The following is a 25,655-nucleotide window of genomic DNA, read 5'->3' on the forward strand; positions in this document are numbered from 1 at the left end:
TCACAATCAAAACTAAAACAAAAAACAAACAAACAAAAAACATTCCAAACAGAGCAAATGTCATCAGACGGGTATTTGGTTTGCAGGATAGACAGATACATTTGCTATATCTTGTAGCATCCTTTTCCTAGCTTAGAATAGCATTTTATTTTTAAAAATCATGTTTTCATAATTATATAGTATAAACAGAACAAGGTTGAAGGGTCCATTGGATTTCATTACTTCAACGTGCTGTAATGCTTGTGCATTTCAGGCAAAATGATACCACTGAAAGCAGTTCACATGAGATGTTCACAGGCAGGAATGCAAAGTAGCTAAATGGCCTTAGATTAAGGTATCTGTTTGTTTTGTAGGCTTAACATTCTTGACACTGGGAAGAAATTGGCATCCCTTTTTAAGAAGTGCATTTAGTACATGGCACTTCAATAGAATACCCTAGAGTAAGATTAAATTAACAAAGACAACACTAAAATATTAACATTCCTTCTCTTTCCTTCCTTTTCTGTCTTTATGCTCAAAGTTATTCTGTATATTGGCTTTTATAAAATAAATGCGTAATCCATCTTGCAATGCAGTTTGATGTCCATCAGTGAAACAGATTTTGATTAGAAAAAGTACAGATGTTAAGACTTCCAGGTTGTTCATCTTAGGCTGGAGAAGTGAATTACATTAGGTCTGCAGTTGTTTGCAATGAACCTGTAATAAATCGCTGTTCTGGTGTGGGTGAGTACTGTAGTCAAATCTGTCTTCTGTGTACAGTTTTCAGGATTAGAAATTATCCTAAAGGGCAAAAAATAGGGATAACATGAACCACTTTTTGTAGGTTGCATACCTACAATGTAGCTGGGGATTTTGATAATATCAAAACAGTATATAATATATATACTTTTTTAATTCAAGGTAATTGCTAGAAGATATCATTTTTATTTATATTCTGGAAGAACACTACACATTACTTGCTCTAGGTAGCATCTTTCAAAGGGGTAAACTGTGGTCACTTGCTAGTAGTGTTTCTCTGTTATTATGAAATACTGTTATGTACATGAGAAAAATAAAGACCATGTGTTGGAATTCACTAAGTCTTTGATGTCCGTGAACTCAATAATAGCTTTTAGTCTATGCCAGAAAGTGAACAGTGTAACACTTGTGGGAGATAATGTGTAAAAATAAATAAAAGCATGTTGTTTCTTTTCCATATAAAACTTCTTACTGTAGTATTTATCAAAATGAACCACTTTTCAGTGTTGTTCAAGCTGTTTTCCCTACCATGTTATCAAATGGGGTGATGACTTTTTATCACACATCATCAAAATGCCACATTCTAGTGACATAACTCATCAGTGAGAGCTGTTTCTGCAGATTCAGTACAAAAAGAGCTTTTTAAGTAGACAGACATGGTGTCAAAAGCCATCCCACATTTGTTTGCTATGTAGAGAAAAAAAAAGTTTTCTTTAAACATCTGGATTTTTTCCCTCTTTTTTGGTGTTTTTTTTTCTTTCTTTTTTTTTTTTAACCTCAGTAATTGTGGATATTTTTTCCTCCTTGAAAAGAATAAAAACCAGAGTTGTGTTTATTTAAATAAAAGTAAAAACTAGAAGGATATCATTTTTGAGTCTTTAAGACATGCTTGAAATATCTGAAGTTCATGGAGCTTATTTGTTTGTTCATTGTGGTGCACAGAAATGTAACTTGAATCAGGAGGTATACTGATAGCACAAAGTGTGAATCCATTGAGTGTTCCTTTCTTAGAGTTTTTTTTTTTAACAGAGCTACAGTAAGGCTGTAGAGTATTGCCTCTTGTTTCTTATATATGTTACTATCATATCAGATTTGGTTAATATTCTGACTGTGCAAAATATTAAATGTTCTTGACTTCCTTTAAAGTCAGGAATTGTAGCATCTGTCTCTTAATTATCTGACATTTTCAGAATTCTTGTCTTTAAAAGAACGGTAATTTATAGTCAGTTTAGATAAAATGATGTTTACTCAGTCTCCTTTGCTCTATCTTCTTCACTGCTGATTGTCTCTAACAAGTCATGTTCTCTGCCTGCACCTTGTTCTTAGGAGACTTAATTTACATAATAGCAACTGCCTGCTGTCTACAGTGTGTGTACTGCATAAATTCAGATGTTGTATGAATGGATTTGGTAAGTATAGGATAGTGACTGAAGGGTAATTATCATTCTGAAACGTCCTAGGAAGCCAAAGGATGATCTAGGAACCCTGGCAGCGATTTAAGTGAGTTCATGTGCTGTGCCTCAGGCAAGCGCTGATTAATGAAATGGCACAGTACCTAAGCAGCTCCACAATCTGCTGAGAGGGGCTGTTTATAGACAGATACATTGCGCTTTTGGACATTAATTGTCTGCAGTATCTGCACCAGAAAGTTCTTTATACTTCTCTGTTTCTAAGGAATACATATACACCCAAGAAAAGCCAAAAAATGTGCTTTTCTTGCCTTATAGTGATGCCTCCCAGTGTCGCGGCCCTGCCCTCTTCTGTTGTTCTGGGATGCTGTGATCCTGACCCACTAACTTTTGGAGTCAAGCAGGAATGTCTGCTTTTCAGACATTTTCAAAGGACAGATGGGCTTTTTGGGGCCTCCTGGCAGGATTGCTGAGGCCCAGTTACTTTCAAAACAACAATAGAAAAAAAATGTTACAGGAACAGCACAAGCTCGACTTCTGGCAGCTCCTTGCTTGTGTCTCTTCAGTCTGAGCTTTTCCAGAGGCATGGTGAGCTGATTCAGCACTGAGCTTAATCCTGCATTTAAACTGAAGAGAGTGTTTACTTCTAGTTACTGGTGGGGTGATGAGAATCTGTACACTCCATACTTTTTGAAGTATCTAATTAAAAAGGGGAAAAGGCAGATAGCTTGATTTTGTTACAGTAATAACATTCTGACTTGTCTGTAAGACCAGCAATGTGTTTGCCTTTCATCTGCATGCTCTGATCGATATCTGTAAGCCGAAGCAGTTACTCGAGTCTCTCTGCAGAAATCCCCTCTCATGCCTGGTATTTCTGCTTCCAGTCTCGAAATTGAATTCCTCTCAGCACTTTAATAACTATCACAGTGGCTGCATGTGGATGTGGGTGGTCTCTTGCCTTTTTCCTTGGAGATTTGGGACTTTTCTTTTGCAGGAATACTTCCACAGCATTTTCAACCTGTCGTGTTTGCATTTTAGAGTTGTATTGAAACCCCTCATTAATTCTCCAGTTTTTATCTATAGCCACAACCTTCATTTTTGGAATTGGAAAGTAAGTTCTGTACGTTTACTATTTTGAAAGAAGAGATTTTTGGAATGTGTGGATGGATTTCTAGGCTGGTGAAGAAACACACAGATGTTCGCATGTAGCTGCAGGCCTGTTGAAGGCCCTTGTTGAACGTGTGATGTTCGGCACTCCTGCAATCCACAACATCTGCAGCAATCATTCCAGCTGGTGAAAACAAAACAAAACCTCAGAACTTCTGAAGAAGTTGAAAGGTCTTTGAAGCAGAGAAAGAAAAAAATGAAAAATAAAAGGTGTAGTAAAGGGATTAGGACTAGTCATAAAAAATGGATGTTTATAAAGAGAACAGAAAAAGCTCTGCTCATATGCCTGCCACGCTTCAGATCTATTTAGGCAATTCTGTTGAATCTTCTGAATTTTGCTTGTGAATCTAGGGGTCAGATGAAGTTGGGTGGGTATCAATTAGGAGAACCAAAATTTGGCTTTAATCATAGAAGATACAATTGCTATTTGCCCTACTTGACAAGAAATGTACTGCAACTTGCCATTTTTATTTGTGCTTTTGTCGAGGGATTAGATTAATTAATGCAATCATATATAGAGTGCATATATACACGTATTGCTCTTGGCTTGTATGCATAATAGAAGAAGGCAAAAAAGTCCAAAACATTAATCATATGCTTGCTCACTCTGATTTTGAGAATAATTATGTCTTTATTAGATGCTAAATTCAGATTTAGAATTCAGAAACAAAACAATTACTCTTCCATATTAGGGGGGAAAAAAGACTCTCCTCTATTATGGAAGAACTTTTTATATCATTCTTAGGTGAGCTTTCCCTCAAATAGGTTAATTCCATGGAAAATTTTGAGGATGAGTTCCTTTGTGCATTGGTGATACAGTGGTTCCAGGAGGTATGCAAGAATACTTCAACCTTGAGTTTTCAAGATTAAAACAGTATCTTTAATTGGGAGTAATAATTCTTTTGAGGAAAAAAAAATGGAAGGGAGTGTTTTTTTTCTGCGTGGGGCTTTACTCTCAAGTAGAATAACTTCTGCAGTATTACACAGTCAGCTGTGGGCAGAGCAGCTAATTTACCTTGAGATTTTTAATAATTCTACCATACTGTTGTATTTATTAAAGATAATAAGTATTGCAAAATGCTACTGAGGACTGCAGCATCATATCTCAATTTAAACCTCTCTAATGCAACTTTTCTTCTTGTTTTATGTGACTGAAACATAGTATCTTCCCATTTGCCACTATTAACATTGCGTTTTCTTAATTCCAAGTTAAATCAGCCTGTGCTTTTTATAGTTATAATGCTTTGTTTGCATGTTGGTGCTAAAAATAAATTTAAAAGAGGAACAACATTAAAAAAAAAAAAAAAAAAAAAAAAGCATTGACTGTATTAAGCTAAGTAATTTTAAAGAATAAATGTATAAGGAATCTACTTATTCAAGCCCTTCCAGAAAAATGAACTATTTAAATATATTTCCTAGGGTAAGAATCTTTGAGTACTATCTTTTCAGCAGCTCAATTGCAAGCACCAGAAAGTGAATTGGAATGCTTCCACTTATGAAAACTAAGAACAGTCTTATCACACGAGATGCTTTCTATGGAATGCAAATGTTTACCATACATCATTTGAATTTTTCTCATCTGTGAAATATTCCATTGAAAATAATAATAAAAAAAAAAAAAACAAAAAACAAAAAAAAAAAAACAAAAAAAAAAACACTCATCCAAATCCTTCACTTTGAGAACACCGAGAAGGACAAAACAAGCAGTCTGGATTCTGGCCATACACCACTGCTGTTCAGTATAAGTAGTAGTACAAATAGTGCAGAAAACAAAAAGTTATCATGCAACCAATTGTAATATCAGCAGTATCTAAACCATGCAAAGTTTTACAAGTTATACAACTGCTAGTTATCTGGTGTATACATTCATATTATTGCCCTTCATTGCGTGGATTTAGAATTGCTTAATTGACTCATCGGCTCCATAAAGCAAGCAGCTAATGAAGATTTTCTTATCTCACGGAGCCAGTGCTTTTGAAAAAGAAGGATCCCAATTTGGTTTGTCCTGATGCTTTGAAGTTCTGAGAGGCTATGGTATGCTGCATAGTGACAAATGGGATATTTTATGTGACTATAGATTTTTTGCATTAGACTTGGAGGCATAAAAGAGGCTGGCATGAAGCAACAAGTTGGAACTCTTAGTTGCATAAACTGGGAGAAGAAGAGAAATATGGTCTGGTGGAAAAAAAAAATGTTTTTATTTAATCAAATGGATTTCATATCAGTATACTGCATAATCTAAGAACTAGTTTTCCCTTTGTATATCTACTTCCTGGAAAACCCTGATAACAGAGATATTTTTAGAGCATGTATTCTTGAATTACAGCTTTAAAATAACATCTATGCAACTCTGCCAGGTATAAGAAAATGTTTTACAGAAACAGTGACGATATTTAATTGAAAATGCAATATTCTACAGTTATGTAGTTTGGGAAGGATAATGATACCATTATTTTTTCAAAAACATGATTAGAAAAATCACCTTTCCGTTCTATTTCCTTTTCATTTACAGATGTATTTACAAGGATTGCATATATGTGCTCTTAAATGCACAAATAAGTTAAGACAATGCTTGTGCTTCTCAAGGTGATGCATAGATCTGTTAAACTGTTATGCCTAGCATGCACACTGCACCTGGTAATACATATTTTATGAATAATAGACACGTTGTTAAATAATATTAAAAAAATCCACAATTATTTGGAAGCCCTTAAATATCAAGCAGCAGAAGGCAATGCATCAAGATGACCTCAAATACTACAAATGTGCCTGCTAAAAAGTCTTACATCATTCATTGTGTTGCCAAAAACTACCCACCAAACCAAATGCCACTTCTGTGACCTGGTAGCTCCACTACATGGGATATGGAAAGATTTCCCAATGAGGGTGCGCTGGAATGCTGTGTTCACTACCAGAGTTCCCATTCTTGGTCCTAGTGCACCTGTAACCTTATTGAACACCATTTGAAGAAATTTTACAAACAACAAGGCTTGAGTAAATGGTCTTTTTCTATGTGTTTAGTTACTTTAATTAGTTATATAATTTACTGGCTAGCTCTTTTGTGTGGCATTTGCATTACTACTTAGGATCTAACTTATCCAGGTGTTCTGGGGGGCCGAGTTGCTCCTATGCTCTTCACTGATGTTTTTATGCATATAGCTACATCAGATGTTTACCCATGAAGTTTACCAAGAAATTGATGGCCAAGACAATGCTGTGGACCAGATTCTTTGTTGTGTTCTCCTTTGCTGTACTGTAACCACAGAAAGCAATCACAAATTCACATCTCTCCCTCCTTCCTTACATTTTCTAGAGCAGGTAAAGACAGAATCTGGCTGCCAGTGTCTGGCTTAGTGTGTTCAGTCCTGCTGGCATCATTGAGGCAGAAAACTCTCACTGGTTTTCAGGTTCTTCATATCCTCTCTTCTGACCTGAAGGGTTACGAAGCATGGGATGAAGAAATGTTACTTTTAGGAGCTCCTACAGTCAGAGGTTTGCCTTGGGACTTGAAAGATGGGAGTCATTCAGCTGGAGAGCTGCAAGCAGCCGCAGCAAAGAGCAAGCGGCGCTTGCGCAGAGCACCCACGGCTGAATTGCTCACAGAGATGTAAGAAAAGCCATGGAGGCATCTGGGGGAATGTTGTCAAGCATGATTTAGTTTGTTTTAAAAAGTAAACCATGCAGTGAAAAGCTTAATTTAGTTCATACTAATTTTCCTTTTAACTCAATATCCTTCCAAGGCCTCAAACCATATCCTGAGGATCAGAAGTGTTAGATCCAGAGGGCTGAGCTAGCTCTCCAGCTAGCTAGCTAGAATGACAGAGCATTCCGAGATGCTGAGATATTAAAATGGAAATGAGTAATAATAAAAACCATGAGATCATGGTGCTTTTATAAATAAGCAATATTTCATCTTTATTACATAAATAACCCTCCCTCTTACTTGATGTCATACCTTAAATATTTTCTAATCAATAGGCCATCTGAGGTTGTATCTAGGTTATGTGGTAAGCCATTGAATAATCTTGGAACTTTTAGCAGTTATCCTTGGGAAAGAATGCAGAATGTGAGTTTGGGAAGGGAAAAAAAAAAAAAAAAAAAAAAACGAAAAATGTGAAAGGAAATGTGATGCCTGCTTTCCAGAAGGGGAAAAAGAAAATTGGAAATGAAATGCCAGTCAGCTTACCTTTCATTCCTGGAAAAATACCATAAAAAGCAACCAAAGAAACTGATGCTATTCCCCTCAAACAAAAAAGAAAGGTCATTTAACAAACTGTATATATATATACACATATATATATGCCAGAAATAGATTGTGTTGAACCCTTCCGTAATTCGGTATCAAGATCTGTAGGTATGAGTAGAGCAACAGATGTCACATATCTTGATTTCAGCAAGGCTTTTGATACTACCTTGTAAGTCATAAGAAAGTCTGATCTGCTAGAAGTTATTAGGAAGGGGGTGAAAAACTGAAAAACTGCACTTTGAGAATAGTTAGCAGCAGTTCTCTGCTAAAGTGAAATCATTTGTAGGACCTGCAGGATTCTCATCACGATACACTGAACCAACCAGTTGTCTTGGAGGCTGTTTTTTCTAAGTTTGTGGTGATTTAAAGGTTAGTATTTGGAAAAAGACAAATTGTGAGCAAAACACAACCCAAGCTGTTGACAAAAAGTTAAATAAGCTCTTTAAAAATGTCGGTCTTTTCTGGTATAAAAATCAGGTATATCTAGTTGTAGTGCTTACCATTCAGATAAAGATGCAGTGCACAGAATGTAGTAAATCCTTTGCTAATATTTTCTGTAGTAAAGCCTCAATGTATGCTAGAAAAATCTAGTAATTTTTCACCTATATCTTTATACCACACTGAAAATGATATGCCTGGCCCCTGTTACACTACGTTGCATACCAAAATCTGTCTTTTTTATATGTTAGCTGGCTGCATGGTTTACAGAAAAATAGTTTAGCAGAAACTACAGTGTTTTATGCTATGCTGGCACTTAGTGAGTCATACTTCTTGCTAGTCCTTATTGACAAAATTTATCTTTTGCTTGTTACTACTGAAGGGTGTTTGTATTTATCTAAAGTTTTTTAAACTTCTTGGAGATCCAGTGCTAGTGTAACTGGAGGTAGCTGTTTAGCAGTAAGTCTTAAAGTATGAGAATAAAGAATTCTTGGTGACCATAATTGACCACTGGAAGGTTATATTTTGCTTTCCTGAGGCTAAGGTGGTGGATTATTGTTTCAAACAGAACTGAAAATTGACCTTCGTAGGCTGTAAACACCCATGGTTTCCAAAGCTTTGAGATTTGCATTTGCAGAAGACACTCAGAATGCTGTCCGTCTATTTCAACTGCAGATCCTTAGGACAAAAATTATGTGTAATTTCTTCTTAATGCATGAAAAATACCTGCATTTTAAGGACATTAAGTGCTCTGAGTAAGCATATAATTATTAAATATTCACAGTGTACAACGTTTAATGTGCACAACGTTGAATATGTCAAAGAATAATGCCATAATTATAGCTCCTGTAACAATTATGTTTTATTGTGGCTTCCTTACTCTTTTTGTACCGGCTCCCACAGTTGGTATAAGCTTTTAAGCAGATGCCTCAGTTTTGCCCTTTGCAGCTTATAGGCAGACCACTGCTGTGTTGATTCTGCAGTCATTGTCAGCTATTCAACAATCTCATTTTTCTTTTACTGTTTTGGCAGAGATGAACTGCAAAGTTTTTAACCTTCCACTTTCCTGCTACTTATCTGGCTGTTGGAAGCAAAGCCTAAAGCTTATAGAGGAGGGCAGGCATATCATCAACAGTAGCACATTTTTCTTCTCCCTGGAGTTCTTGAAACAACTATTTAAAGAATGAAATGCAGTCGGTGTAAGGAATAAATAAAAAGACCAAAGGAAATTATAATTTGATTTTTAATTAATAGTAGCTTAGTTTCTGTAACTCAAGCCTCCAAACAGAAACTTGTTTTGTAGGTATAGAATATACTAAAGGTTTCTTGTTATGGGCACAGAATATATACAAAGATAAATTCAATGACTATCTCTATATATCCATTCTATAGATCTAGAATATATAGACAGGTCTACTCTATATATATAGACTATATATCTGAGGATCAGAAGTATATGTGAGCTTGTATCCAGACATGAAAAAAAATCATAAAAGCATGAATTTCAGTTCTGTATCTTTCTGCTCTGAGAATGGAGCACTGGAATTTGTTATAAAGAGGTAAAGAGGTTATCCACAAGACTCAGTGTAATACTGTGAAAAGTAATGTAGCTACCAGGAAATAAATGGTGTCTGGTAGGATGTGGACGTGTTTACAAACGTTTCACCTAAAAGACTGAAACTTTTGCAGTATTGTTTGTTCTTCTTCTCCACCTCTAATTCTGTTTTGTTCTTACAAATCTTTTTTTAATCTGTGGGCTGATGTTAGCCCCGCTGAGCAGAGGGTTTAAACAAGTTCCCCCAGGCTCTCTGTGAATCGGGTGCTAGGGAAGAAACCCCAGAGGTACCCCACTGGCAGGAAGGGTCCACCTGAGCTGAGCTCTGAGAGAGAGAGGTTGTAGGGTCAGGGAGAGATTCAGGGACACACAATGCAAGAGAAAAGGGCTTATTAGTTGTGCTGCTCAGAACAGCAGGTTTGTCTTCTTAGTATCGGATGCTACTTTGCAATATGGGCTGTATTTGTGCTGCTGAAGCAGAGTGCAGTACAGCAGCTGTTGTTTCAACACTCACTGGTTGGCCTCTGCACCATTTTACCCCATGAGGTAATTTCAGTTTAACAATAAACATGCATAATTTTGCATTTGTTGGCACTACATGTATATGTTTGCAGAAAATAATGCAATTGGAAATGTTAGGCATGTAGAATTACAATTGTGTTTCAGCAACTGTTTTGTGTCCTTTTTCTCTTTAAGTACATACTTGTTTGAAAGCAATCCCAAGGACCTCTCTTAGATCTATGTTAAATGGATGAAATATGGTGTAAACCAACACAGCATTGAAATTCAGAGCACTGGGGTTTGCTCATCCATCTTCACAGATCACCTTAGCATTACCCTTTATGTGTTGCTGAAGGCTCCTGTAAGGGGAATCACTGGTGCCTTGTCTCGGCATTGGGATGTGCAGCATGGGCTGTGTCCTGGGCTGGCAGCGGGTGCAACAGAAACTGATGCTGCGGGTGAGAGAGCAGATTTTTAGGTGGCTTCAGGGTCTCTTTTCCCCCTGTGTCCGATGCTGTCGGGGTGAGGAGGTTCTTTAAGCCGACAGTCCCTCTGCTTCTTCAGGGGGAAGCCACTGAGGTGGTGTTGGTGCTACTTTTGCTGTTGCAGGTAACTAGGTTTCTTTTCTCCAACAGTCCTCTGCAGTTGCCATGCTGTAATAAAGAGTAAAGACAGAGGGAAGAAGTGCATTATTTCCATTCCTTTTAGGGGAAGTTGTCTAAACTAAGAACACTGGAATTATTTGTGGAGCAGTATCATTAAGTCTTGAAACTTGATTCTGTGATTACAGAATCTCTGTCTTCATGTAGGCACTGCTGGCTTATTTGTGGCACTGGGAAACTGAATTTGAAGTGCCTACTTCAAAAACTCAGCCTGTTGAATGAGCTGAAGGAGGAACTTCAGTAGATGGGGGCTGGCAGAGGGATCAGTCAAGAAGCAGCTCAGACACATCTCCTGAGATCTGTACCTACGTGTTTTACTGGGGATGTGTGCCCTCTCTTCTGCTCATTCTCGTACACTTGCAGTCAATTAAAAAAGAGCCATGCCTTGAATTTTTTTTTTTTTTATTATTTTTTTTTACCCCCAGTGGTCTCTCTAACTTTGCAGAGAGTATATTGAGCCAATGCGTAGACTTAGATGTATTGAATAACTGAGAGCTCGAGTAGCTTTGTAATTGTTTTAGCTTTAAGAAGTGTTACAGTCCTGCTTCAGCTTCTGTTCTCGGTTAAATATTAGCACTCTCACAATCTGTGTTTGCTGTCTGAAAACACAGGTTACTATGTAAACTTATCTCTGTCTTTTGTATAAAGGATCTTAACAACAAATGGGAATTTATCCGACCGAGTACTACAAACCTGCAAGAAACACTCCTTCACTATTAATATTAAGTTAATGAGGCTTGTTGGCAGTGTTAACTTTTCTGATTGTTTTATGTGATTTGGGAAGGGTGTAGAATAGCCAAATATGTTCTAGCTGTTAATTTTGTGTATAAAGAGTATAGAGATGAAAACGAGAAGTCTGCTTAAGCATGCCAGTGTATGTGCCAGTGTATGTTCTATATCTCCTATTTATTATCTTTTTTTTTTCAGTATTTCATTCTGAAGTTTGTGTATCTTGCTCTCTGGCCTCATAAGATCCTTGTATGTCATTCTTTTATGTCAAATTTTCATCTTGTGAAAATTAATCTCTTATATTGTATTTCCTTTAACAAAGTAGTCTGCAGGGTTTATTTGTGAGCATTATTTCAATTTTCCATCTTCTGAATTCAGTAATGACAGCATTAAGAACGTGGACGTTAGAAATGCAGGCACACATCTAATTAAAAGCATTGGCTAATGGGGTTGCATTTTTCTTTCTCATTAGCATTCCGTTCATTCTGTTTTCTTTCTCTGTAGCCCACTACCCTCCCCACTCGGCTTGTAATAAAAGTTGGTTCTTGAGTGTAATGTTGGTTCTTGAGTGTGTTAATACACCTGGGAAAAACATGTACAGGAAGGAATTGATTTTTTTTCCTCTATAACCTAGGTAAGATATAATGGAATGTTTCACTGTTTATCTTTACAAAAGTAATCAAAGGATCCTTTCAACTCCTATAAGGATTGTTTAAGAAGAAAATTAAGTAAATGTATTTATTTGCTTGTTTTCAACTGAAAAACAATCTTCTATTTTAAGTTTATACCCCTGCAGCCAAGTGATAAGGGCGTTTTAATGTTTTCCTGCATCTATCTTTCGATTTTAATGTGTTGTAGGATTAGGGGATAGCTGATGCTGCTGTTACGAGAATGTGAGCAAGTAGAGATCCTCATTACAGAGTGAAGTGGATAAAAAGAGTCAGTAACTGAAGGTGATGGAACTGTTGTGCCTACTGTCCATTAACTCAGTAATAGCACCTCTTCTCCAGATGAGGGGATTCACAGGGAGCAGCGTTTTGCTGCGTTGCAGGAGCAAATCCCTAAAACCTCTGCAGCAGAAATGTCTGCAAGTAGGGAGATAAATATGTGAAGACAGATTGCAGTAAAGACTTTGGGGGCATCAGAGGTTTCCTGTTCTGGTCTGACTATTATGTAGAATTACTTGCATCGGCAAGATGTTGAGCATTCTGTTCACGACGTAAGGCATATAAGCTAGTCTGGTAATTCGCATGCGTGTTTTCCAGGATTTGCGAGTTCTTGTGCCATGTAACTCATAGCTGGGTATTTCTTCAGCACTGAAAATAAAAATGCTCTGCAAAGCATATTGTAGCCATAAAATCAAAGAAACAAAATTGCATCTACTGACAATTCTGGGTTTCATTTCCCTGCTCCATAGGCAGAGTGTTTATGGATCATCCAGAAAATGTAAACAAGGCAGTCTCTCGGATGCATGCTCTGTATTGCTCTTCGTTAGAGGGAATGTGTGCTGCTTACAGCTTCAGTATCAGATGGAAGGGACTTGAAGTTCTTTCCTTCTACGTTACCTTTGGGACTATTTTTAAAGTAGAAGTTGCTGTCATTCTACCAGAGGATTGGCAAGATTTACTGCAGAGGCTTTGGCCTCCTAACTTGCTTAAGGTTTACAACCAGAAGGCCTGAATATATGTTGCTGCCCCGCCACAAGGAAACTTGTGTCATTAGCCTCTGAAGTCAAATACACAGTAAGTCATACACCCGTGTATTGATTTCAGGTAATTTTAAAAATAAATGGATTTGATAGGTTACCTATCTTCCTGTTTTTGGTAACACCACCGAAGTTGAAAGCAAAAAAATCTATGTGGCCTGTTGCTCTTTGAGTCATGCATTATTTACATTTTAGTTGGCTACTGAAGTTTTCTTTATGGGTTTTAGAGTCGAGGGCAGTAACCTGGTTTCAAATACAAAATACAAATGGATCCCAAGAGGGAGTTATACTTCTGAGTGTCTGAAGGCTATCTTCCAGGATGCTTTATTTTAAAAGATGCTAATGCACTTACTGGGGTTTCATAGATTTTAACATATGCAGTGCTGTAGTATATTTAATAAGTCAGTAAATATAGAAGGCTACAGAAAGCTTCTCTCTGCTCTTCTCACCCCTTTCTTTTCAGCATACACATGTGCTGATGCTTGGGGAGTTTGAGAAAGGGATGGTCAAAGGGTGAGGTTTAGCTGCCACTGTGTCTGTCCTCTCAGCCTCTTACATAAAGCTTCTCCTGACTTTGCTTTCCACTTTCTTGAGTTCTACAGCTTTGCTGTGACATAGCTTCATGTATGTTAACCTCATTTATTAGAAAATTAAATTTTCTGATTTTTTTTAGCTTGTGTTATTTTTTAAATTAGGAGTGTATAGCACAGACCTAAAAATAGATAAAAAGCTATTGATAGAATAGGATTTTCCAGTTGTTTGTTCTGGTCTGTTTCCTACAGTATCGATAGGAAATCTTGTTAGATACAAGCCATGACATAAAAGCCACTGGGATGTTACGCTGTTCTGTTCTTTTCGTCTTTTTTTTTTTTTTTTTTTTTTTTTTTTTTTTTTTTTTTAAGTTTTCAGTGTTTGGCTTCATGTGGATGTTCCACATATCACAGAATCACAGAATTTCTAGGTTGAAAGAGACCTCAAGATCATCGAGTCCAACCTCTGACCTAATGCTAACAGTCCCCACTAAAACATATCCCTAAGCTCTACAAATATGGTTGAATGTACCCAACTTGGCTTTTCTTTTCTGTCATTACATCACTTTCTTACAGCAGATACAGGGAGTCATTGCTTCCTTGCAGATTTCTGCTGGAGTTGTATTTGTGGGAATGGTGGTACTGTTTTTATTAGTGTTTTCTTTGTTTTACTGTCACTAACTTGAAGTGCTTGGAAATGTTTGCATTAATGGTGTTGAAGTGTGTGATTATCTGACTTGAAATTTCCTCTGCTGTATTATTCTCAATAATAACCAGGATTTTATGGCATCTGTGGTAGATGCATCTGTTACTAAATGCAGCTGTTATTCAATACAGATTTGTAGGTTTAAATATGAGGGGATTCTGCTTAGGGATGTACTCTACAATCCCATGGGTTACTAGAAGACTGGTGTTTGAAAGCGATGCTCACCTGCTCGGTCTGTATAATTCAGGAGATTTTCAAGCAGTTGCAAGAAAGTAGGTGAGAAGTTTTGCCTAAAGTCATAACAAAATGCCATACAGCTAAAGTGAAAAGCAAGGGGAAAGTAAAGAGTATTAAGATTTAGCACTTGCATAATCCTCTACATCTTTTGAGTGCTAGAGGTATTAACTATTTAAGCTTATAGATAAATTTTTCAGCATAAAAAGAAATATATGTATTATCCTTTTTCTCTCTCAGCAGAACGTAGAGACCAAAAGGCTAAATAACTAACTCAAGGCTACGTATCACCAACAAAGTACTGGATATACATGGCTCCCAGGCCTCTGCTCAATTCACGCCATGTAGCAATAATATAGGTCTTAATGGTGTGTGAGTAGAAATAACTTCACAAGGTCCCTATCTTGATATAGACAGCAAACCTCCAAGATATTGTGTAATAAAATTGTACAGTGAATTTGCAGCAATAACACACGTGCTAGTCTCAGCAAACTGCAGTTCTGTACATAGATAGCATGAGCTGTTGTATTGATTCAAGCCACTAAATCTTTAATTATCTTTCATAGTAAAACTTGGCTAAACAAATTGCTCTACTGCTGCCCAGTACCACTGCTCTTTGTACAGGTAGCAGCAGTAAAGGTTAATGCTTGAGTCACTTGCTACTTTTTAACGTATTCATTCTCTTTTAACAAAGATTTGGTGCTGTTAAAAGGAGTGATAATGCATATAAATAGTGATGGACTACTCAGCAGTTAATTCTGGAGAATTCCCTACTATTCCACAAAACAAACATGCAGTAAGTTACAGCTGTACAAATTTTCCTTTCCAACGAAACTCTCCAATTTATTTCAACATACTTGTATATTGGACCACCTAACAGTTGAATGGCTAGTATTTTCCTGGCACTAGTTAAAAACAAACAAACAAAAAACCAACAAAGCCATTGGCTCCTGTGATCCTCTTCCACAATGTGTGTGGCTGTTTCATCATCGCTGTTAGGCAGCTGCCATTGGGTTTCGTGAGTATAGCCAGACTTTTGTCAAAGCACCATGTACTCGGTATATTGGTTTTAAAAATCCTCATATGCGTTTATGTAGATTGAAATGTATGAATTGTATCGAATTGTAGTAGGAGAAAATGGACCAAATGTATTGGAAAGTGTTCTCCATTGACCCAAGATTTGAAATTTTATTTTCAGACTGTGTGGGTACTTACTTGCTGTGATGCAGTCTTTTGGGTCACTGAGACTAGGTATGTTTATACAGAAACAGCCATGTCAAATATTATTCTTAGCTAGTGAAAAAGATGATTTAAAATGAGACGGGTGTGGAATCAAGCACAGAATGGCAGAAATATGGCTGAGGGCAAATTCAGGAACATGAATAAGCAGAGGTTGGGAGCATCTAAGTAGGCAAAGTTATGGCATGTCTAAATTTATCTGTTAAATATGCTATTTAGAGGTTGAAGTTTTTGTTGTATAATCAATTACCTTTTCAGTGCATTGCCCTGTGACAGGGATGTGCCACTGCTAATTTGTTTTATCTTTAGTGCAGTTCACAGTCATGCCTCACATTTGTTTTTATTCAGTAGTATACCTGTCAGTGAAATAATGGTATGAATATTATTATATCTTCGGCAGAAAACTTTAATACTTAACTACAAACCATGATACCACATACCATTATGCTGACATATTTTATCAGAAGTGAAGATGCAATTTAATAACAGAACTTTTCCTTTCACAGAGAAGGAAAGGGAAAAAATCAGCATTTTAAAACAAACAAATACGCAACACCTTGAATAATCAGTTCAGGAGAAATGTCATAGAGCAGAGCAATATTCATGTCTGTTTGTATCTGTAAATTGGGCTATAAAATCCCAGATGATTACAAATGGTCTTTGTGCTTGCTGTCAGTGAAGCCAGCCAGCTGTGTAGATCAACAACCTAAGATAATTTCTAACTGCAATGTTTTGTTAAAAAAATAAAAAATAAAAATTGTATTTAAGACTTTTCACCAGTTCTCTTTCCAGTGGTTGCTAGCTATGGCCATAGCAACAAATAGTGATGTCGTAAGTGGAGTTCAACATGTTGATTGTATGATAAACTGGAGAGAGGAGAGAATAGGTGCTCTATTTACACACCAGTACCTTGAATGCAGTAACAATTCGGGAAGACAAGGAGGCTGGAGGAAATTTGACTTTCTTTATTCCAAGTTTTTGGTTTCTGTTGTTGACTGAGATGTACCTTTTATCTTGAAATTCTGGGTTTTACTTGTAGTTTGAGAACTGCTGTTGCAGTTCAGCCATTGATCAGTGTGGCTGGGTAACAAAACCCCTCAGAGCTGCCGTCTAGGCACACACAGGTACTTATATTGGCTGCACTGTCTTGTTGCTTAAAAATTAATATATTTTTTTAAAATGTCAAAGGAGTAGAGTTGTGTGATAATAATTAAGTTGTATTAAATAAGAACTAAAGCTGCTGAAAACCTGGGGGAAGAGAAGGAACATTTTAACATAAGCAGTGCGCTTATGAATATTACTGCTTGTTCTGGTTGTAATTGCTTGCTCCTGGATCGGTAGCATTGTCTCACTGCAAACATCTATTTCATGATCAGTTATGTAGTGATTATCTTGGGTTTTGTTTTGTTTTATCTCTAGACCAGTAATTGCTTGATATGGGCACGATTTTAAATATATATTTCAGATAACTGATCTAAGAGCCCCTTCTGGGAGCCTCTATCTCAAAAGAATAGAAATAAGCTTTTCCAAGGGCAAACTGCTAAGAATTTTATAACAACACTCAATATTTGATGGCTCTGCTTAAATCTGAGATACTTTTTCCAGCAGCCCTGTACATAAATATTAAGACACTTGTGACAATTTTTGTGTTTTGTGGATTAAGGTTTCTTGAGTCATCTCCAGTATATCATGTCTTCTGGATGACTGTATGTTTTTTATTATTTTTTGTTTGTTTTTGCAGAGGGTGGGGTTCATGTTTTCGTGTGGTGTTTATTTATTTATTTTTTATTTTGGTTGGTAGCCAAACCTAAGTGGAAACCTCACTTTGCTAGAACCAGTAATGTTTCCTGAGTCTTCCAGTGTTTTTGTGGCAACCTGTTCTGAGGTTTACCTGTTTCATAAATCATGATGTTATGGGCTTGTGTTTAATTTGTGATATGCTGTCACTTCTAAAACCATTATACTGCCAAAGACAGACCCTGTAGACTTCTACTTGATACCATGTTTGGTCAGGCAGTGGATCACTGATCGTTGATGAAGTACGGTTTTCCGTCCACATCTGCTCCAGCTTTACATTTGCTTTACACAGGTGGGGTTTTGCATAAGGGGTTCATTAGCAAACGTGGGGATTAATGTCAGTAGCCCTATGAAACCAAGGTCTTGCAAACTCCAAAACCAGATCTAGAGAATAGGGAAGCCAGGCTTAGAATACAAAGTTCTGTCCTAACCCTTGTTTCCTCCTGGAAATATGTCTGCCAAAATCCAGCAGTCGGCCTCATCTACCGGTCAGTAGCTGGGCTGCTTTCATTACACAGTGGTACTCAGCCTGTGCCTGGAAATCCCGACTGGTTTTGTTGTTCTTCTTTAACCTTGGTTTGCTTTCATGACTAGAAATCCCAGTCCAGAATTGCTTGTTGTGCCATGGCACAGTTAGAGAAGCGATGCTATAAACTAGCATTGATTGTAAAATCAATGCATTAATTTGTGTAGCTGTACTTAATATTCAGCAGCTGAGTAAGTATAATTTTCTTTTATTTTTAGTTGATTTGCAATGAAATAACTGAAACCTGAGCACTGTTTTGTAAAATTGGCATCCGGTCACAGCTCCTCTTGCTTTGTTGCTATGGCCATGCTCTGTAGCAGATACACTAATATTTTGCCCTGTGATTACGTCTTGAAAAACAAGAACTGTTTGCATGCATTTAAATAACTTTGATTAATAATTTCCCGTCAGAATTGGAAGACACATGGGTGGTGAAATGCTCACGGCTAAGCCACGCATGCCCTACTCTGAGTTAGGATTTCACTGAACAGCTGTGTTATAACTACGGAGTGTCTGCCTCTTCCAACAGGAAAGAGCCGCGAGGACACCTGTCAGTAATGCCGGTGTTAGTGCTCTGAGGGCGACATGGGTCTTGTAAAAATACCTGGGAGAGAGGGATTGGATATTGGTACTTGCTGGAGGAAAAGAGGCTTTATGAAGGCCTTTTTACTAAAATATTGCACCCTTGTTCAGGAACAGATGGCTGCCTTCTAAGAGGAAGCCTAATCAGGTTACTCTGATTCTCGTTTTGTGATGTTTTTGTGATGTCGTGCTATCTACTTATTGTGTAATCTGGTACACTAATAACCGAGTTAAATTCTAACTTTAGACAATTATCCACTGGTAGAGTAGATTTTGCTATTTTCCATTAATAATTGGTTTTAATATGAAATCCACCAATTTGAGATACTGCAGAGTTCATTTCCAGTATTTTAATAAATGATTCAATTTTTAGAGCTGGAAAGCTTTAACAGCAAAAAATATGGTATTAAATGCCATGAAAATTTTCCAAAGTGTCATTATTTCCATTGGCCTGATTCACGTCGCACTGATATTAACATAAATTCCTTAAGCTTTAGATCAAACTTCAGAGATTATTTGCAGCAGATTATTTTTTTAAAGTATTAGCTCAATTCAGAAGTCTACAGTTAAAAATTCCAGTGTGTGTCCAAGTGCTTAATTCTGGTTTCAGTAAATGGAAGTCATGAAAATCTCAGTAGGTGTCTGTTTACATCTTCAGATACTTAGAAGAGTTGGATATACATATACATGAAATTACGGATCTCCATCATGGCTATGATCTGACAGGACAAGAAAACAGCAGTTGGTTAGGCACCATGTCATAGACGTGGCTTGCAGTTTTGAAAGCACAACTTGTCTTCCCTTTCAGATCCATTTATTCTAGTCTGTGGGTGCTTCTGTGCTAAAGGGGTTGTAGAAATGCTTCTGAGGTATCATTGTAACTGCTTACCACTCAGACGTGTACGTTGTTTGCATATTGGCTGCTGTTCCCTACAGGCTTCCACTGAGCTCTGGAGATTTTCTAAAATATCTTCTATTAAAATACATGATTTAAAATGCTTCTTTCCTTATGCTTAAGGAACCCCAAGGGATCACTCTGTTTAGTTTATTTGCTGGTTGCTTCTGTCTTGAAAATGTTAAATTGAGTTAAGTTCGGTGTTGTTTTTTTTGTTCGTTTGTTTTTTAAAACCAATATTTGTTTTCCATAAATTCTGGGTATGAATTTCTGACAGGACCACTCCATCTGCTGCAGTTGTCTTCCTCAAATTTGCTAGTGAGCTGAGCAGCCGGCAATCAGATTTTCCTTCGAACATGAGTGCGGTGCTGTCATAATTTAAAAGTTACAACAGACAATGAAAACAAACAATGAACCCAGGGGAACATGTTAAGCCAATTTTAGGGCGCTCTGTGCAGCTGTTGTGCAAAATGTGGTTGCAACCCTGATAGGGGATGTGGCATGAATCTTCAGATGTTTAGAAACATTGGCATTAATGAGTCCTTAAAACGTGACTAATTGATTTTCCTGGTGCTCACAGCTCTTACTTGATCTAAAGAAAACTCCCAGAGTCTGTGGCCTCTGAATGCTCATGTCTTACCCGATTCCTGTCTTTAGTAACCAAAGTTGAAACATTTGATTTTTCACAGAATTCTTAGTTACTAATAACTCATTTGGGGTTCTTTAATTTAACATTAATTTGACTGTGGAATTGATGACCCCGAAGAATTGTATTCAGTAGTTTCTTTATCCTCTCATTATTTTTTGCTATACAAATTAATATTAAACTTTTCACACTAATTTGAATACGCAATATATAATGTTCAGCCCTTCTGCACTGAGCTTTTTCAGTTCAAATACACTTATGTGTATAAAATCTTCACATTTCACTTGCAAACATTATTTTGCTCACAGATGCAGGTAGTATCAGTGTGCATCTCACCAGTATTCATGGATCAACTTTAATACTTTTGAGTTTTAAAACTGGCAGCTGGTCTCAAAGCAGTCTGAAATGTATTTCAGTATTTTCAAAGAATCTTTCTTATGCTGCATGCTTTAGAACTACTGTAGGAATGACTATAATTGCATAGTCTTTTAATATTCAATTATTAGCACTTCACTGGAATTTTATCTTTATTTGCTTTATCAAATGTCACATTAATTGCATTTTATATCCCCACTCTGTAAATCTATCAATCTTTGATTTTCTAAGTCAATTAAGCAATTACAGGTTCATTGAATAAAGAAAAAATCATGCCGTCCTATTTCTTACAGTTTCTATAATAAAAGCTATCAATAAAGATAAATGCAAACAAAATCTTTAGCTGGTGTGCAGTGACTGAATTTAACAGACTTGTACCATCATCACTGCTGGAAAATAGCTTTATGTATTTTGGGGATATTTTTGATTTATTGGTATCTACTGATAGCCTTATAGAAATTCAGTGTTCTTTGTATCCAAGTTAGAAAACTGAAGTGATAATGATACCCACAGCATTTGAACACACTTCAAATAGAGACTGTTATCTTCTCATTTCCGATGCAACCATCTACATTAAAACAAAAACTAGTATGCTACAGTAGGAGTGGGCTTCCCCCATTGCTTTAAAATGCTTTTTCAAAAGCAAAATAATTGTGAATTACTAATGTTAACAATACTTTGCCAAAACAGGAGGAAGACATGCAGGAAATTTCAATACTGATTGATTAATATGCAAAGAGTTTGACTTGGCATCTGACTCTTTATGGCCTATTGATATATGAACTTTTTCATCCTGTGTAACTTTCTATCTTGTATTTCAACCTCACCCTCAAGGATTTGCCTAATAGCACAGCTGAACTCAGTGGGGTTTCTCATCAAGTGATGTAAGTGCAGGTATGAGTTTCGTGCTCCAAGACTTGCATTCAGATTACTGAAGTTGTGCCTGGCCCAGTCGGCATTTGTGTCGTCTCTTAGCTCCCCAGGCTTGCTATGGAACTCTACATGTTCTTTTATCTGTTTTTCAGCTACCTGTGTCCTGCTCAATTCAGCCCTTAGAATTTTACATAATTTCTTTGGATTAAAACTTTATCTTGCATAGGCAAGGAAAAGATTATTCAATACGTATAAAATGCAAAGGCACCAACCCTACTGCGATGTAAATGAGTAATGCTGGCCTACGAGGGGATTTCTAGAGACATTGGATGTATAGCAGCATGAAGCAAGAGTAGACTTGGGTTATATAGTTACATTTACTGACTTCTCCAAGTCTTTGCCGGTGCTAACCCCAGGGTTGTGTTTTCCCACCTGCTTTAGGTTAAATGAAAGCTCTTCCCTCCCTACGTACACACAGCTCATCTGAGGATATTGGTTAGGCTCTAACCTGTCAGTGTTCTTCATCTGTGGTATTGCAATAATTACTGATGCCGTATCTAGAGAAAGTTTACCTTCTGGGGTTCAGCTGCTTTTTTTTTTCCTTTCACTGAACTAGGTGGTGTTATTCCCGGAGTGTCAGCCTTTTAATAGGCTAGCTTTCATGTGTTGGAAAGGTTTTCGGTCACCTTGACTTTGCAGTATGCTGATATTTGCTGGGACCATTAGCCCATAATGATGCAGTTGCACGGTGTCTTTGTTTTTATTCGTCACTTCATCTGGAACTTCTTAAAACCACTGAAACTGTTTTGATTTCATGTGTTATAGCTTTTTTATAGCTTTTTGACTGTTACCATAAACAAGTCACATGATCTAAACAGAGAAAAAACCTAGAAGCATCAAAGATCTTGTGTTACTTGTGAATGTGTTTGAAGTTAGGCTGTTTTGGATTGCCTCACATCTTGCCTTAAATGCCCAATGAATATCATATGATTCTGTTGAGTCTGAAGCACTGTACAATTTCTGCATAGTGAATACTGTTCTTTGGTTTGAACACTATCTTTTACTTTCCTAAACAGAGCTATAACACTGGAGAATCAGCTGGTGATCCTTGCAACATCAGTGGCTGATGCGGGAGGCTACTACGTCCAGGCTGTTAATGAAAAGAACGGTGAGAACAAGACGAGTCCATTGATTCAGCTCAGCGTAGCAAGTGAGTATCCAAATATTAGAAAACACGCCGTGGTACTGAGGTTACAGAAGGTATTCCCAAAACTCTGCCCTAATAAAAACAGCCTTACTAACAAAGAATTGGATTCCTAGAGGAGTTTGACTTTTCCTGGTTAGTTCAGAGCACGCTGAACAGCTTGTGCAGTAAGAGGGACCTGGGGGAGTACAGGCCCTCGACAAATCAGCCTCAAAGCCTTTTGTCTGGTTGTTTGTTTTGTGCAAGGCAGGTACATGATGATATCCCTGGCTGTTTGTTGTGCTGTTGTGATCATAATTTCTTTTTAATACAGGGTTTGATAATGTATTGTTTTCCATTGTGCGTAAGTAAACAAGTCACTCTTCTGAGTGCAATTTTATTAATGAGTCTATTCCCAGTCTATGACATTATTTTTACCTGGAGTTATCACGGAGTCCCAGGGAACACACATTTCATTGTTATTACTTATTATTTTACTTTGCACAAATTGTATTAACACCTACCATTACAGAGACGTTCCATAAGTAGGTTTTACAGCAAAAGCAGCAGAGCAATGGGGTCAGAAAAATGGCTGCACACCATATATTGACATGTACGATCAGTAAAATGTGCATATGTTAAATATTGTAAACTGTTTGGTAAATGTGTTTGCATAAAGAAATTTAAGCATGTAGAAAGGTTTGACTCCCTTTGAGGGCATTTGGTAGAGGTGTTTTTAATGTAACAGTGAGGCAGGGAGTGTGTTAGCCTGAGTGAATGTGGAGGTTTCTATTTTTGATTATAGAGATAAGGAAGAGATGATTAAGTAAATTGTCTATAAGGCTGGCAGCGTTACTGACAGGGTACTCTTTCAGTTTAAGCTTCTAGAAGATGCAGTGCTCTCAGATCTCTGCCAATCAGCATGATAAAATGCCCTTTTGATCTTGGAAATTAATAGGTTTGAGCCAGTCCACATGGCTAGCCTCCTCAGAAGAACAAAACTTGGGAGTCTCTTGGTTTGGGGGCAGGAAATGTAGCAAATTGCTGTTGATTATATGCTTTTATCAGAAGCTCATCAAAAACATTATGTACCTGTGAAACACTTAATTTCTAACAAAAAATGATTTTTTCTCTAGTAAAGTTCCTCATCAGATTTGAGGGAAAGTTGTTCTTCTGCAAACAATGGAAGCCCTGCTAGTGGGTTCAGGAGTACATTGTGTAGTGAGTCACGGAGGGCAGAGGCTGCCTGGTGGAACGCAGAGCAGGAGAGACAAACCTGTGTTTTCTTAGCTATGTTTATAGATTAAATGAACTCCTCATGCTTTTTGTACGTTTTTCTGAATTGGAAATAATATTGCAAATCCACTTTCGTGAATTCCATCTGTACTGTGGCATGTAGATTGTAAACATTGTTTCTAACAGTATAAAGAGGTTTGCTAACACTTCAGTAATTTGGTTTTTAAAGCAAACTTGTATTGTTTGTATTATGCAACCAATAATATACTTCTCACTTTAATTTCATATCTTAATTAATGCTAGAAATAGTCTGTGATCATGCATGCATAACAAGTTCTGTGCAAAGCAGAAGGTAATACCAGCATATGGAAAAGAAAACACTTAAATGCATGCAGACTTGATACCATGAATGCCAAGTCTATCTGGAATGAGAACAATAGGAATGAGGCAAGGTGGAAAGCCAAATATGGATTTGCTTGTTAGAATGAATATTAATCAATGAGGACTATTTAAAACCTCATAAAACCTCAGAGATAAACATTTTAATAAATTGAGCCAGGATGAGTAACGCTACATGAGTTGAAGAAAGACCTTGGCCATTAGGCATTGCAGTGTCTGTAAAGGAAATGAGATTAACATGGTGGTCGTGAACTTTGATCTGAGGAAGAAAAGAAATGTGTGATATATTAGATACAAGTGAATAAACCCCTTCAGTCCAATAATAGGAAATAATCAGGCAAAAATAGGGTCTGAATGATTGACTATGTAGAGAATGGTTGCATGAAAACGGTGTATTTTGGAAGAGTAATAAATAATTCCAGCAAGCAGTTGAAAACAGATTTGTAAAGGGACATACAGGACTGGAAGATACTACATTGAATTGTCGCTGTCTGAATCCTATCAGATTTTAAGAGATGACACGTTATCTTCTGTTAGGACAGGTCTAAAATAATCAAGAATAATAACAAAGAAAACCAGCTTCATTATTTCAAGTGTGAAGTGGAATATCCAATCTCTGTGTGACTATATTTATATATTAATTGAGTGCAACCTTGCTACATGACTCGGCACACATTGCCACTTTTATTGAGGGCAGATGGAAAAAAAATATAGATAATTCCCAGGGTAGTCATCCACTGAGAACACACTGTTAGAGATGCACAGCTTGTTATTCCTTGAAGGACATCAGCATCGGACTTGCTCCAGCCTACAGAAAAAACACGTTTACAAAATCAAAGTCTGACAGCTGAGAAAGCAGTCCTGTTCTGGTCCCAAACATAAGACTGACACTAGGAGAAAGGTATAGCCCTAAGGTAAGCAGAGCATGAGTTGCAGGGCCTTTATATTGCAGATTGAAGTCACAGCCTTGAATTGTGGCTGGAAGTAAATGGAGTTTGAGCAATATCTGGAAAATATACCAAACTGTCTGGTGAAATCAAACTGATATCCAAAAGCCAGTATGTCATGTCTGAAATTCGAATGAGATGTTATAAATCAGTCCTGAATTTAAAATGTCTTAAAATCAGTTGAAATGTATATAAAGCTAACGGAAATCTTGACTTCTTTTTAGCTATGTATAGAGCCACCTCATTAATAACAAAGGAAAAATTTGGCCAAGCAGCTATGAAAGTTAAGGGTTTAGTAGCAGTAATATTCACAAAAACCAGTTTTCTTCTCTTTTCT

General features: G+C 37.1%; 1 protein-coding gene across 4 annotated transcripts in view; it reads left to right on the forward strand.

The window, feature by feature from the left end:
• SDK1 (sidekick cell adhesion molecule 1) overlaps nucleotides 1-25,655 on the forward strand; it is a 393,854-nt gene that overhangs the window by 160,188 nt on the left and 208,011 nt on the right. For all 4 annotated transcript variants that reach the window (XM_038186854.2, XM_072023631.1, XM_038186853.2 and 1 more), the window contains one exon: nucleotides 22,630-22,763. In XM_038186854.2, coding sequence (XP_038042782.2) covers nucleotides 22,630-22,763 — 134 coding nt within the window. The remainder of the gene's footprint in view (nucleotides 1-22,629; nucleotides 22,764-25,655) is intronic.

The sequence above is a fragment of the Anas platyrhynchos genome, chromosome 15, assembly GCF_047663525.1.
Source record: "Anas platyrhynchos isolate ZD024472 breed Pekin duck chromosome 15, IASCAAS_PekinDuck_T2T, whole genome shotgun sequence".
NCBI lineage: Eukaryota > Metazoa > Chordata > Aves > Anseriformes > Anatidae > Anas > Anas platyrhynchos.